Source organism: Echinops telfairi, unplaced genomic scaffold (assembly GCF_000313985.2).
Source record: "Echinops telfairi isolate 266 unplaced genomic scaffold, ASM31398v2 ScPeMD7_5;HRSCAF=22, whole genome shotgun sequence".
In the NCBI taxonomy this organism is placed as follows: Eukaryota; Metazoa; Chordata; class Mammalia; order Afrosoricida; family Tenrecidae; genus Echinops; species Echinops telfairi.
The window spans coordinates 2,950,331-2,965,619 of NW_022103901.1; the positions used below are offsets into that span (position 1 = coordinate 2,950,331).

At 58.4% G+C, this 15,289-nt stretch overlaps 1 protein-coding gene across 2 annotated transcripts in view; it reads right to left on the reverse strand.

Annotated features, from left to right (window-relative positions):
• The window catches only part of RADIL (Rap associating with DIL domain), a 36,670-nt gene that overhangs the window by 1,639 nt on the left and 19,742 nt on the right, over window positions 1-15,289 (reverse strand). The window contains exons 2-10 of one of the 2 annotated variants that reach the window (XM_004705898.2): window positions 6,412-6,698; window positions 5,484-6,113; window positions 4,171-4,208; window positions 2,595-2,755; window positions 2,017-2,129; window positions 1,694-1,931; window positions 1,338-1,510; window positions 1,008-1,158; window positions 15-205 (exon numbers count right to left, since the gene is read on the reverse strand). In XM_004705898.2, the coding sequence (XP_004705955.1) occupies window positions 15-205; window positions 1,008-1,158; window positions 1,338-1,510; window positions 1,694-1,931; window positions 2,017-2,129; window positions 2,595-2,755; window positions 4,171-4,208; window positions 5,484-6,113; window positions 6,412-6,698 (1,982 nt within the window). Of the gene's footprint in view, window positions 1-14; window positions 206-1,007; window positions 1,159-1,337; window positions 1,511-1,693; window positions 1,932-2,016; window positions 2,133-2,594; window positions 2,756-4,170; window positions 4,209-5,483; window positions 6,114-6,411; window positions 6,699-15,289 lie in introns of both variants that reach the window. The other variant, XM_045284995.1, reaches the window with a different exon arrangement.

The following is a 15,289-nucleotide window of genomic DNA, read 5'->3' on the forward strand; positions in this document are numbered from 1 at the left end:
CCACACCCCAATACCTCCAGACTCTCAGGGGATGGGGGCCCACCACCGGGGCCAGCTCCACTCTGCAGGCCCCACAGGAAGTGGCGGAGGTAGAGGAGGTGCTGGTAGACACGGTCGTGCAGCCGCTCCACCTCCAGGTCCACCTGGAAGCCGGCGCTGGGAAGCATGATGGGCGGAGGGCTCTCGTACGACTCCAGGACGTCCTCTGGGAGGGGGCAGGGCTATGCTGTCCGCAGCAAGTTTGCAGCCCCCACTCCTACACTGGGCCCCAGGGTGCTGCGACAGGGACTCCCTGACCCACTGGGCAGCACAGAAGGGCACATTCTGGCCTGTGACCAGCCATCTAGGCTGTCACCCCTCTTCCTCCTATACCCTTGGGTCTCTGAAGGGACAGTCCTGTACAAGAGCCACACCAAGTAGGGGGAACTGCTCCCTCATGCCCCCCAAACCCCAGGGCTGTTACTGCCTGATGGTCCCTTATCCACCAAATGGCAGGCCTGGGACATAAGACCCCACAGCACTGGGTGGGACACATGGTCACAGACCCGGTGTCTCAACCAGGGTCCGGGAGCAGGTTCTAGAAACCATGTGCTGACCGTCTCTTCTCCCCAGTTCCTCCCTCGACTCCCTGTTCTAACACACGGGACCACACAGAAAAAGGCCTGTGCAACATAGGACGTGGACACATACGCAAGAGTATGCCCATCAGTCACGTGTGAGCAGGCCATGCCCGGAGACCACCTTTCTGGCTACTGGGGAGGGACTGGCCCCACAGGGGTGAGAGAGGAAGTTGCAAGGAACAGGACGTGGAGCCTGGCCTCAGCTATGGATGCTCAAGACCGGGGGTCTTCCCTCCAGTGTCCCCATGAGGGAAGGGGCTCCAAGAGCGGGTACCCCAGTGGGCCAGGCCTACAGGTCTGGGGGCCCCGGGACATCCTCAGGGAGGGGCTCCTAAGGCAGTGGACACTGACTGGCTCCCGCCCGTGCCCTGCCCGACGCAGGCTCACCAGACTTGCAGGCGTCAGGGCCATCGGGGGCACCCGGCTCCCAGGCACTGGTGGGGCCCATGGCAGAGGCCAGCTGATACTGGGTCAGCAGCCGGTGGAGCTGGGCAGGGCGGAGGGCAGGGAAGGTGGCCCGCAGTGTGGCCCAAGTCATCTGGTGACAAGCAGGTGTGGGTGAGGACACCTCTAGAGACCTACCATCCAGGACACCAGGGTCCCTCTTGGCATGGAACCCCCTCCTGGCCACTATGGGGGTGTCACCCCAGGGCCAAGGTGGGGAGTTCCTGGCCCGACCCGACCCGCCCACCTGGATGACCTCCCCCTTCCTCCTACCTGGACGAGCTGGGCACTGGGAGTGGCCAGTAGGTTGAGGGTGCAGGACAGCTTCCGGAAGAACTGCTCGCCCGCAGCCCCGAGGCCGGCACCCCTCGCCCACTCCAGGAGCTGCTGCAGACGTGCAAAGGCCTGCACACCCTTGGGCCAGTGGAAGCAGCTCAGCGAGGGACCTGGGGGACACGTCCACCAGCCTTCTCCAAGGGGCACTGCACCCTTTCCGGTGACCCCACGCCCCTGCCCTCGCTGGTCCCAGAGTCTCCTGCCCCTTCCTCCCTGAGGGCTTTTGCTGTTTCCTTGGCTGCTGGTTGTGGCAGTGCCCGTCCAGGTGGCCCCGCTCCCCGTGCGGTGCTCACCCCTGTCCAGAAGCTGGTTGAGCAGCAGCGTGCTGGAGAAGAAGAACAGGTAGGCCAGCATCTGGGCGGCGATCTCAGGGTGCACCTGCAGCTGCCTCAGGAGATCCAGGGTGTCCTGGTAGACGGACACCACACGGTGCAGCTCCTCGGGGAGGCGAGGCCCGGGGCTCCAGCTCTCTCGGCGTTCCACCGGAAACGGGGGGCACTCCAGCAGGGCCGGGAGGCACGTGTACAGGCACTGCAGGGCCACAACCAATTCCCTTGGTCCTGAGTGGGACCCCCGCCCACACCTGCCCGCCAGCAGGGGATTCCCGCCAGGGCACCTTGGAAATGTAGTACACACACTGCTGGAAGGCATACAGGGTCACCTCCTCCAGCACCGCCATGGCCTCCTCGCTGGCCGTCAGCGCGCACGAGAGCAGGGACTCCCTGGAGCCTGCTGCAGGAAGGGGCCTCTCAGTGTCCCATTCAGGCTTGGAAAGAAGTGGGGGAGTGGCACGAGCCAGTCTTGGGAGGTGGGGCAAGGCAGAGCCCACGTGGGCCACACTGCCTGGGGGCGGGACCCTGCACACGTGCCCAGACACATTCAAATTGGAGCCACCCGATGGTCACAGAACACCATGGAGGCCTGAGACTCAGCCCGTAGCAATTCTCCAAGAGCAATACCAGCCCAGAGCCATGGGCAGCCAGGGCCATGGGGAGAAGCTGCCCTGCTCCTACAGCTGAGGGCGGGCCCCAGCTCCCCACCTGGGCACTGCTGGCAGGCAAGGGAGCGAGCTAACTCCTCCTCACAGCAGGCCCCACAGCGAAGTCACTGGGCTCCCTCTGGCATGTGCCCTCTGTAGGAGGAGCAGGCAGGTCAGCCTCTCCCTCGGGGTGCAAGGGGAGCAGCAGCGCCCACCTGTGCTGCCCGGTGGGGCCTCCATGGCCTGCACGTAGAGCGGGCACTTCTGCTGCAGGAAGTAGAGCAGCTCCACGGCGTTGGCCATCCAGAAGAGCACGTGCTGCAGGTCGGGGGCCAGCTCGGCCATGGTCACACTTGGCCCAGAGGCTGGCTCCTGGCTGCCAGGGTGAGAATGGGGTGTTGGGACTGGGCGGGGCCTGTGGGCTGCCGCCCCGCCCACAAGCCCCCTGCTGAGCATGGCCAGCGGCGTGGGGAGCTGTCTATGGAGGGAGCTAGAAGAGGAGCCTTGGTGCTGCCGCGGGCTGAGCAGTGGGCTGCTAACCAGATCGGCGTCTCCAGCCCACCAACAGCTGGGGGGGGGGTGAGGTGGGAGGGGGCCCTGATGTCACCATAGTTAAGGGCTGGGCTGCTAACTGCAACAGGCGGTTTGAAACCACCAGTCGCTCCCAGGGAGAAAGGGCTTTCTACTCCCATAAGAAGTTTCAGTCTCAGAAACCCACAGGGGCAGTTCTGCCCTGTCCTCCAGGGTCACTGTGAGCCAGCACCAACTCGATGGCGGGGAGCCTCAGGAACCCGTCGGGGCAGCCCCACTCTGTTGGCCAGGGCCACGTGAGCTGGCCAGGACTGGGCCATGGCAGTGGGTTTGTGGATGGGTGAGTGGGGCTAAGTGCTCTTCTACACACTGAAACGCCAGCAGCTCAAGATCCCCCACCCCCACCCCTGTGATCTGCCCCAACATAGCAGCTCTGCTTTGTCACTGGGGGTAGCTGTGAGGCAGAATCCCCTCAATGGCCCCCAACTTGTGTAGCACATGCGGAGCAGAGGTCACCCAAGGCTGACCTCTGGGAGGAAGGACCCAGAGCCCCGGGGGCAGCGTCCTCCTGTCTCCTCTCTCACACTTGAATACACATTCGGTGGGAAGGGGTCCCGGAGAGAAACTGCCAACAGCACTGACCCCAAGACCCTCTCCCGTCAGCTGGGGAGCACCACAACCCCTGCTGCCCACACAATGGGTACATTTCCCAGGGTCCCCATGTGACACTGAGCAGACAGCTGCTAACACACAGGGTCCGCCCGAAGCCATGCAGCAGACACGCACACAGGCTGGGCCATCTCTGTGCATGATGAGGGCGAGGGTGCTGCGCTGCCGGGGCGCTCCTTGAGCCCTAGCTCCTGTCCCCTCACCCAGGCGGCAGGTCAGGAGAGTAGGGCAGGCCAGTGTGAAGCCCCACCCACCCACCCACCCGGCTAACACCCCACCACCACCTCAGCCTTCATGACACCAGTGCCACCAAGCCCCTGAGCGGGAGGGACACGCTATGCGGAGATGGAGGCCCAGTGCACGGGGAGGCACGTCGCCTGGGCCCCTCCATGCTGCCCATGTGACCACCAGCTGTCATGTCTGTTGTCTGAGATGATGTGTCCGGAACAGAAGTCCCAAGGGCTGCACTCAGCACCCCTTTGAAAACACTGCCATTGCTCACGCGTCCCAATGCTCAGGGTTACACACACACACACACACACACACACCCGCCCTGGGTGTCTGAGGGGTGGTCTCCGACGGCCCACTTACAGCTGCGCCTGCTTCTCAGCGAGGTCTCTGGTTCTCTCCTGTGACCATGGGAGAGAGGGAGAGAGACAGTGAGAGGGTGGGAGGGAGAGGCAGACAAGGACCCCACCCACACCACCAGCTAGAGGTGGGGTCTTGGGGCCTCAAGAGAGGGAGGCCTAGGCCAGAACCTTGTATCGCATACGGCAGCTGCCAGTGAAAATGGCAAGCACAGGACAAAGGGCTCAAACAATAAACGCGCCCTGCCCCTGGCAGACGCCGACTCTGACCCTGGAGCACAGGACAGAACTGCTTTGTGGGTTTCAGAGACTAACTCTTTGCAGGAGCAAAAAAGCTCATCTTTTACCCAAAGGAGTGCTGATGGGCTCGAACTACTGACCTTGTGGTTGGCAGTCTTCTGCTTAACCTGCTGCACCACCAGGGCTCCTCTGCCAGACTGGAGACCCTGCTAGCACTTACTGGTGCCAAGTGAGGACAAAATGTGTCTCCCAGAGTTTGGGAACCTGGTCTACACCCCAGCGGGGCAGGATGGGGCCTGGCCAGCCCTTATAAAGCTGTCCTGGTCAGGCGGCGAGGCTACTCATTGGTAGCAATCACCCCTGGCCCCGCAGAGCCCTGTGCCTGCTGTGATGTGATCCGTGAGATGGACACACTGCCTGACGGCCGAGAAACACCGGTCTGGGGAGTGGAGAGAGGGGCTGGGGCACCAGTCTCAGCAGACGTGCACCAACACCAGGGTACAGCCCCTGGGGCAGCCCCGCAGTCACTCACTCTGAGGAAGGACATCCTGGGCAAGCCCCCAGGCACTGCCGCTTTGTCCTGCAGTCAGCATGCACTTGATGGCACCAAGGAAAAGGCATCACCCCTGGGAGCCAGAGGTCTGTCTGCCCGACCCGGCACAGCATAAGGGGAGGGCAGTGGGCGGCGCTGAGGCCTAGGAACACAGACCTCCAGCAATATTTGACGGTAAAGCTGACCGGCCAGGCCAAGCACCCGAGTGGGGGACTGAGGAAGGTGGGGGCTGGCAGCAGCTCACTGCTCTGGGGCGCACACCAGCTGTTCAGCAAACCCAGCGCTCCTGGGGGGATGGAGACGGCTGCACAGACAGCGGCAGGAATGCAAGGACATAAGGCCTGTGGACTGCCCTTAACGGCCACCCAGGCGCCACAGCACACCTTGGTATCTCAGCCTGGGAACCAAACAGAAGGTCCCAGTGCACACCAGAACTCATGACGTCACTGCCGACCCAGGGGCCTGAGCCAGCCCTGATTCATCATTCCCTGCAAACATGGACAAGGACAGGCCCCATGACTGACCCAGACCGTGTCCCGGATGGCCCCAGTCATCTTCAGCAGGAACTGGCCGAAGGCATCAGGCCCGAAGCAGGCGGCGGCATGCTGGACACACAGGCAGAGCAGGAAGGCGGGTGCCAGCTTGTGGTCATCCCCTGCGGGGTCCACCAGCGTCAGGATCCGCCGCAGCAGTGCTTCCTCCTGCGAGGGCTCGAAGGCCAGCTGCAGCTGCCGCCGCAGGGCAGGCTCAGGACCTGGCTTTGGGGGGTGGGTGGCACCCGGGGCCCCAAGCAGGGCCCCGCAGAGGCGGCAGCTCCGAGGCGCAGCCCCAAGGCGGGCCAGGGCCTGGGGGGGCAGCGGCTGAGCGGGCCGTGGGTCCTTGAAGAGCAGCAGGTAGTAAAGGCCCAGGGAGAGCAGGTCCCCGTGGTGCAGCTCCACCGGGTGGCCGCCTGCCTCTACAAAGTTCACGGCCACGGGCGCGCCCGCAATGGGCTCTAGCACCAAGGTGTCGCCAGCTGCCCGGCCATGGCGGTGCCGGATGGTACAGTGCAGGGGGAGGATGTCGGGGGCTGCCAGGCTGATGCTGGGCCGGCTGGCAGGCGTGCGCTGGCCCACCGTGTGCAGGTCCCGGTTGAGCATGTACACCAGGCTGTCCTGAAAGGGAGCAGGGGGCTCAGGCCATGGGCAGAGGGGAGTCCTCTGCTGCTCAATGACACGGCCAGGCCAGGACCGCCACCCACACATGACAGACACTCCCTGGGGAGGAGGTCTCAGAGGAGCCTGGCTGGAGACGACCAGCTGCTAGGCTCTGAGCACCTGCCATCACGGTCCCTGTTGATTGCACTAGGTGTGTGCATGAGGCCTGGAAAGGGCACCCCTGACCTTCTTAAGTCCCCAGGTCGGAGCAGGCCCCACCCTTGGCCCTGGTGGTGGTGGAGGGGGGCTCACTCACGTGTTGCTGGCTGTAGCCTTGCAGGAGGAGCAGATGTGGTGACTGGTGAAGTGGGGGCCGCATGGCTCCCTCATCAGCTGAGCCCCCTGCGTCCCGGGGTGGCTTGTCAGGCCCCCGGGAGGCGGGCAGGGTGGCGTAGTGAGTCCTGCCCGCGTCTGTGGATGGGGCTGTGCTCAGGCTGGTTTCACTGAGGCTGCGGCGCAGGCCGGGTGGCGAGGGCCGCCGGGCACCTGTGGCCGTGCCCTTGGCCCGGGTCCGCTGAAGCCGTCGCGCCTGCGCGTTGATCCCTGAAACGGCACAGGCACTGAGCCGAGCCCACCCAGGTCAGCAGATGCTGCATGCTCATCTGACTTCCATCTCCCGTCCAACTTCCCCACACAGCACCAGCTCCCTTCCCCCTCAGGTGTCCAGGGCTCTGCTCACTGATCCCCATTCCAGGCTGGTGAGGCAGGGGGAGGGGAGGTCCTTAGCATCCGAAGGGTTGAGTGGGCCCACCCTACATCAGCCTGCAAGCCAGTGACACATGGCCCCAGTGCGCACACACTCAGAATGCCTTGCCCACCATGACATCTACGACAGGACAGTGGTGCTGCAGCACCCCGAAGCCCCCTCCACCCCTCAGGCCACCCTCCCAGCCCATCTGGGAAGCCTGGGGACAGGGCTGTGACTAGACAGGCCGGCTGGAGCCCTTTCCCTGCTCCTATTCCAGGTCCCACAGGAAGGAGGGGCACAGAGCTGGGTGGCCTTGGTCACAGCAGCCATGCCAAGGTAACTCCACCCCTGTCCCCCATTTGGCCACACACATACCCACGCACCAATGCATGCGTTGCGTGCACAGAAGCTGCTCGCACACAGATGCCTCAGAGGCCCAGACTCTCCACAGGATGCCGTCTTCAAAGCCAGGTGGCTAACGTCCTCCCAAGGGCCCCGGTTGCATGCCCTCCGCCACGGCCGGGGGTAGGGGCTGGCACCTATCTCCAGCTGTGCCCTGATTCTGGGGCCATTCCCACCACCACCAACAGAGGCTGAGCTACTAGCCAGCCAGCTGTCTTCCTGGGTTGAGGGTGGGGGAGGGGGACTGGAGGGTGGGGAAGCATCCTGAGGAGCTGCAGAGCTCTGGTGCAGGGCTGCAGATCCAGTGCCTGCTGCAGCCAGGGCTCTGCTACCAGCCACTGGCAGGTGGGGGAGGTGAGGAGCCTGGGGAACAGCCCGGAAGGGATCAGGTGGTGGGCTGGGTGGCGGAAGGGAGGGGTCAGGGGAGATCCTGACTCCTCCTACCCAGCCTAGGCGGAGTCACCAGGACAACACATCAATTCACGGCACCACGGGGGCGTGTGAGCCTGTTGTCACCGGGCAGCAGTGCAGGACTGCAGCTGCACGTCGTACTGCTGCATCGCCAGCATGGGTCCCCTTCCCCTTAGGACCCCTGGTTCCGCGAGGGCCCAAGGACTCCTGGGCCTACAGCGCCCTCTGCCCAGAGAGTCCCATCTGCTGCTGCCTGAAAGGGGGTGGGGGGTGGGGGGTGGGGGTGTCCAAGCCACATTGACCAACTGCCTTCTAGCCCACATGGGTGGGTTCTGGGGTGCAGGTGGGCCCAGAGTGCTGGCGGTCACCCCAAGTGCAGGAAGGGTAGAGGAGGACCCGGAGCTGCTCTCGCTGCAGAACCAGCGCCTCCTGTCCCCGGCTGCCCAGCAGGTGCAAACACCACCAGCCTCCAGGCAGTAAGGGCAATGCCGGCACCTTCTCACCAGGTCTCATGCACATGGTTGGAAGGGGGCGTGGGGGGGGACGCGCTGTACAGGCCAGCAAAAGACCCCGACACCCCAACCCTACAGGGCAGAGTGAGCTGCTCGGCAGCGTTGTAGGGGCTGTATCTTTCTGGGAACAGACAGCCTCATCTTTCTCTGGGAGTGGCTGGGTTTGAACCACCAACCTTAAGGGTAACAGACCAAGAATAACCCCGGGCATCACCAGGGTCCCTCCAGTATGCAGGCCCCTGGAAAGCTTTTGTGCCGCTGTCACACATGGAAGGCCTGTGTGGGCACGCTGCCTCAACCGGGCCAGCTAGTCTGCCGGTGCCTGCATTCCTCGGCCTGGGCTCATTTGGTCCTCCACCGTATCTCAAACCTTTTCACCACACCACTGCACACTTCACAAACCCAGCACATGAGGGGGCTTCAGAGTTGGGGCGAGGGAATTAAAAGGCAATAGAACGTCCCTAGGAATGTACGAAGGCGGCATGCGGTGCCAGCGTCACTGCTGTGTGCATGGCTGGGGTGGGCAGCCCTGCCCTGATCCTCGAGCCGCCTCTGCTGGAGCCTGTCCACTGTGGCAACCTGCTGGTGTCTGAAACCCAACGGGGCTTCAAACGCTGAGGAAAAGGCCGACAGACCTGAATCCCACGTCTCCACAAACTTTCTGGAGACCCTTCATACTGGTGGCACGGCTTCTGACGTCACAGCCCCCAGCGGGCAGGATGGGTAAGTAGTCATATTTCAACAGCAGAATCTGACCCAGCCAGGAAAACAAATGACAGGAGCTCTGGACTGAAACAGGGAGGAAGCTCTACCTTCCGCTGGGTGACAGCAAGACCCAAGGACCTGTGAATTCTCTGTGACGAGTGAGCTGATGGTGTGGCTCTTCTGGCCAGTCTCTGCATGCCTATCAAAGGACGGAAGGCATTACGTAACTGTGAGGTAGGAGTCTGTGGCCCACCCAGGGGACTGTAAGGTCCATGGCATCCGTGTGGGCGGGGCCATGCAAATTGGGTGTGTGGAACTCTGAGGACTGGTGTTTTGCCATCCTCTCGTGTTTAATATGAGCCATCGAAGAAGCAGGAATGAGAACCCCACCACCAGCAAGAAACAAGCGCCAGTAGTGGAGCGTGCCCTTTGAACCCCAGACCCAGGGGCCAAGAGTGGCAGTTGCACCAGGGGCATGACAGAGAGGAGTGGGCTTCCTGGCTCAGGAGGGAGAAGGCAGCATGCCTTTGGGAAGGGGGCTTGCTAGTGAAGTAAGATAGTGCCCCCAGGCATTATCTGGGAGCTGGGCTTACTAACCCACAGAGATAAGGCCAAGCTGCGTTTGGGCTGACACGACCTGCTGCTGCCTGTGGAGTGCAGTGCCCTTTGGGCATTTCCTGGCAGCACAAGAGAGTTTCGTAACACTGTCAGCACAGGCAAGGGCCGAGAAGCTGAGGACCAAAGAGGAGTAGCCTGTGTGGACACAGCTAGGAAGGTATACTGACTCAAGAACTGAACCCTGAGCACCCCTGACCCTGGGCATTGACCTGTTAACTTCCCCGTTAGACCTCGTGATTGTGAGTGTGGTCTGTGAGTTGTGTGTGGCCAAAGCAACGCACCCCCAGGAACGAGAGCTGATGGAGACGTGTCAGACCGGGTCAGGGAGGCTGACCTCCGCCTCACAGGGTGGACAGTTAACACCAGGGAGGTGCCATTCCTTAGAGCAGTGGTTCTCAACCTTCCTCATGCCGCGACCAACCCTTTCATACAGTTCCTCATGTTGTGGTGACCCCCCAACCATAACATTTTTGTTGCTACTTCCTAACTGTTATTTTGCTACTGTTATGAATCGGGTGACCCATGAAAGGGCTATGTGACCCCCAAAGGGGTCTTGACCCACAGGTTGAGAACCACTGCCGTAGAGCAATTAAGCACACAGATGGAAAAGCAGCCTGGGCCCAGGGAGAGAGGCCAGCAGGCAGGCAGGGAAGGGGATAGAAGGGAAACGGGAACTCGGGGGAGGAATGGGACCAGGGTCGCAACGTTGAGGGACAGCCATCAATGGCTCCAAATGGAAGCTGCACAAAACACTGAATGGAAAACGCACTTGCTCTTTGGACTCACAATAAAACGATTTTTAAACTAGGGCGCAGTCTGTGCCCATGAGCTGCAGGCATTCTCTGGTTTCCTCTAAGTCCCTCTGATCACTTAGAACACTGCGCACAGTGCAAGTTCTGTGCAGATAACGCCTTGCTCCCTCTTCCCTTGGAGGGCTTGTCCAGACCACTTAATGGCTTTTTTTCCCTAGCCACTCCTCCGCCAAATATCCATCTGCAATCGTTTGGCTCCCCAAGACGTGGCGGTGGGCAGCCGTGCACGATTCTGCATGTACTTTCAGCGTGTGTGCAGTTGGTCACTGTAAACAGGAAGGAGGTACAGAAGCCGCAGCAGAAATCCTTTAGAAACAGTCTGAAGTGGGCAGTCACGCTTCCCCCGTCAAATGGGCAGAAACGTTGGAATCGGACTGAGTGAGGGCAGGGTGAGGGGCAGTACCATAAACCACAGGCCGAAATACCACCCAGCTCCTCACCACCCCATCCCAAAACTGTCTAACATTGATCAAGAGATTTCCCGCGGCTCTGCGGGAAAGACCTGGTGTTCTGCTCCCTCAACGATTACAACTTAGAAAACACTGGAGCCACTGCCCTGGCATGGCCTCCCCACCCCCACAGCAGCAAGAGCTGTGGCTCTGTATCCATCCTTCTTTGGAGGCTACCTGGCAGAATAATCAGAGCCAAACCATCCTGTCCACAGCTGCTCACATACGGGGCATTCAGAGAGGGGAAAGATTCCAAAAGGCCAGCAGGAAAACGGCTCGTTCGCACACTCACTCACTAGCATTCAAAACATCATGTTATATGAGGAAGTGAATGTATTAAGGAACAGAGCAGGGAGGGTACACACTTTCACTTAAGTCACCCAGGAAGAGAGAGGAGGCAGGGCCCTTTGGGAAGCTCCGCAATCCTGGAGACAGAGTGCTAACACCGGAGGCAGCTGAGAAGCAGCAGAAGACCGGGTGCACGGGTGGGTGGGCTTTCCCTACTAGGGCACCCTCCAGCCTGAGCTGTGTGCCTCTGGGCACTTGTCATTAACGGATCACACCTGTCGGAGGGAAGCAAAGGCCCGAGGGGTGGAGAGGCCGAAGGTTAGGGAGAGGCCTGCCCCCAACACAGCTAAAAAGAGGCTGCCCTGGCCAAAGAACTGTTATCCTGAGCCTTTCCTGATCCTGAATTGCAACTTGGTTCTTCCCTAACAAGCCCACAACTGTGAATGAATCCCTCAGCAAGAAGGTGAACAGATTAGAACTGGTTTGGCTTTTTGTTAAAAGGTTGGGAAGGAAGTCTCCCTCGGAAATGACACCACAGGTGTTTTTATTCTCTATTTCATACCTCCCTTCATCTCCCAATTTTGCTTCCATGCTTTTAGAAACAGGAGAAATTAATTTTCAAAATACTGGCGAGAATGATTTCCATGGTAAAACCCAGACCTTCTCCTACAGCCCATGTGTGAAAAGCAGCAACGAACCTAATTAAGATAGTGGGTAACTGAGTAGATAAAATGCCTAAGCCATGAGCTGGCCTGTCACAGATGGAGACGGAGCCCACAGGCCCTGCCCACGACCGGGCAGTGTGGTGCCACTGAGAATGCTCTCGTGCAGACAACACAGACCGTGGCTGGTACAGGGTGAGGAGCAATGACTTGTGCTACCTCCGGCTCTCGCACTGCTTGGAGGCACCCTGTGGGAGGAGGTAGGTTTAACCTTAGCACCTGCCTGTCTTTAGTGGGCGTGTGGCTGAGCTCCCTCCCTCCTCAACCAGAGAATCCCTCGCTACGATGCCCTCACCTGCTGCTCTCACTGCCGCTGACGTGAAGCCCAGGCTGGAGCGCAGGGCCTTCTTGTCTGCACGTGGTGACGGCCACAGCGACTGGACAGTCTGTGTGGATTTACGTGCCCGGAGTCTCAGCCTTTGTTAGGAAGATGATGAGGGTGCGGCAAAAAGTGTGTGGGAAAATGGAATTGAAAGATGATTGAAGTTTTCCACCAGCTCCTGAAGCCCTCTGGCTTTGAATTGCTGCCCTCTCAGTGAGCAGCCCAAGGCATGACCACTACGTCACCAGGCTCATTCCGATACAGAGCGACCTACAGGACAGGGTAGCACTGCCCCTGTGGGTTCAGAGACTCTGATTCTTTATGGGAGTGGAGAGCCCCGTCCTTCTCCCTCAGAGCAGCAGGTGGTTTCAACCTGCTGACCTTGCAGTGAGCAGCCCAGCGCATAACCACGAGGCGACCAGTGCCCCTGCAAAACCTTTCTACCAACTATGAAAAGGCAGGAACTCCCTCAGCCTGACGTGCCGAGAAAAGCCTTACAATCATTGTACCTTTTGCCCCTAAAGTAAGGTGACCAGACGTCCCACTTTTGGTGGGACAGTCCCGATTTTTAACAATTTTTCCCGTGTCCCACAGCGTTTTTAAAAAGTCCCGATTTTGGGAAAGAATGCACGACAAGCTAGGGTAGACGGTTTTCGGCCGGCGTGTGGCTATTTCGCCAGGATATGAGTTTTAGCAATGGTGTCACGCTTTACCAACGTTCAAATCTGGCCACCTTACCCTAAAGCGTGAAGAAGAAAAACCCGGAGGACACGCTTCCTGTTTTTTTTCAAACACTTCTAATCAACATGCAAGGCTACGAGAAGGACACGAAACAGCGCTGCCTTTATTCACAGATGACGGGTCCCAGTGGAGGAAACCCTACAGTCACCAGAAAACTCCAAACAGACTCACCGTCACCCGGTCGATGCCAACTCATAGTGTGCCTTTGGGACAGGGTAGACTGCTCCTGTGGGTTTCCAAGGCTATCAGTCTTTACAGGAGTAGAAAGCCTCCCCTTTCTCCCACAGTGTGGCTGGGTGGGTTTCAACTGGGGACTGTGTGGTCAGCAGCCCAACACCACCAGCGCTTCTTACCAGAAAATTACTAGAATAAACAGATGAGTTCACCAAGGTGACAGGATACAAGATCAACAGTCACCCACCACCTGGGTTTCTAAGGCTGAACTCTTCCCAGAAACAGACTGCCATCTCTCTCGCGCGCGCGCCTGCAGAGCAGCTGGTGGGTTCAAACAGCTGACCTTTCTGTTAGCAGCCACGCTCTCACCACTGTGCAACCAGGGCTCCCAGTTCGGAATCAGGGGTGCAGATTAAAATAAGACACCACAGCGTCCTCATCACAATGGTCAAAACCCTAAAGGCAGTTACAGCAAATGTTGGTGAGGAAGTGGGTAGCTAGTGCCCTTATCCACTGTGGAGGGGGTGGGAGAGGAGGAGTTGGGGGTGTGGAGAAGATGGGGCACTTTGGAGAACTATCTGTAGCTTTCTCAGAACATTAAAGACAAAATGCTCATAGGACCCAGCAATTCTCCTGGGTGAGAGTCAAAGGAAATGACAACATGTGTCCACACAAAAACGGCACAAGAACGTCCACACGAGCCTCCCAGGAAAGCTCTTCCCCGAATGCCCACCAAGTGGTGAATGGATGACTAAATCGAACCAAGAAGAGCCGGGGCTGGGAGGAGGAGCATGACTGCAGCATGTCACAGGGATGTGGGTTTGGGTGACCGGAATGTCCAGGTCTGAATGGTGGCGATGGTTCTGTAACTCTGTAAATCTACTAAAAAAAAATAATAATCACTGAACTGAGTATTAAGGACTCGTAAATATATTAATATATAACAACAGGGACATAGGTCTGGTACACACATTTGTAGGTTAAATATTAAGGTAGTAGATGGACACTGGGTCTCAACTCAAGTCCTCAACACAACAAAACTTTGTTCTAAGAACCGGGCATTGTGATGCTCACCTTCCTAAGACAGTCACTGAGCACAAAGAGGATGCATAAGCTAACGTGGGCAAGGAAGCTGATGGTGCCCGGCTATTACAAGATACAGCATCTGGGGTCTTAAAGGCTTGAAGTTGAACAAGCTGCCCTCTAGAAGGGAAGCAACAAAGCCCAGATGGAAGAAGCACACCAGCCTGTGTGATCATGAAGTTTGGATAGGATCAGGTATCAGGCTTCAGAAGACCCAAAATAAACAACCATTTTGATGTGAACAAAGGGGGTCGGAATGGAGACCCAAAGCCCATCTGTAGGCAAGTGGACATCCCCTCACAGAAAGGTCACAAGGAAGGGACCAGCCAGTCAGGGTGCAGTATAGCACCGTTGAAACATACAACTTTCCTCTAGTTCTTTAATGCTTCCCCCCACCCTCACTATTATGACCCCAATTCTACCTTACAAATCCCTCTTAACTGTACAGGTATAGTTAAGAGCTGGAAACACAGGGAATCCTGGACCTATAAACCCCTCAGGACCTATATTAAGAGTACCAATACTAGGAAGGTAAGGGGAAGGTGGGGGGAGAACAACAGAAAAGTGGGTGAAGAGGGACATTGGTCAGTGTAAGACATGAAAAAATAATAAATTATCAAGGGTTCATGAGGGAGGGAGGGAGGGAGGGCAAGGGCAGGGAAATATAAGCTGATATCAAGGGCTCAAGTAGAAAGAAATATGTTTTGAAAATGATGATAGCAACAAATGTACAAATGTGCTTGACACAATGGATGTATGAACAGATTATGATAAGAGTTGTAGGAGCCCCCAATAAACTGATTTTTTTAAAATTGATATGTAAGAGCTATGAGATTCCCCTATAAAATGATTTATTAAAATTAACCCAAAAAAAGACTAGTGAACTTTATGGCATGTAAATTATACCTAAATAAAACTTAGAGAGAGGACTTCGATGGGTGGTGAAGTCCCTAGGCCCCCAGGGATGAGGAGGACAGGAACAGGAAGTGCTGTGGAGGGAGGGGCCTGAGCCCATCTCCATTCAATGGACCAGCCACGTGCACCAAAGCAGGGCTGTGCTCCAAAGCAGGCTTTCAGTAACCGGGACTTCTGCTGAGCCGCCCCTGGGTGGAGTCTAACAGCGAAACTTTCAGAGAGCCAGTGCCCCAGCACTAGGCTACCTGAAGTGCGGTGGGGAAACTGGGAGCCTGCTGGGAACTAATTAATT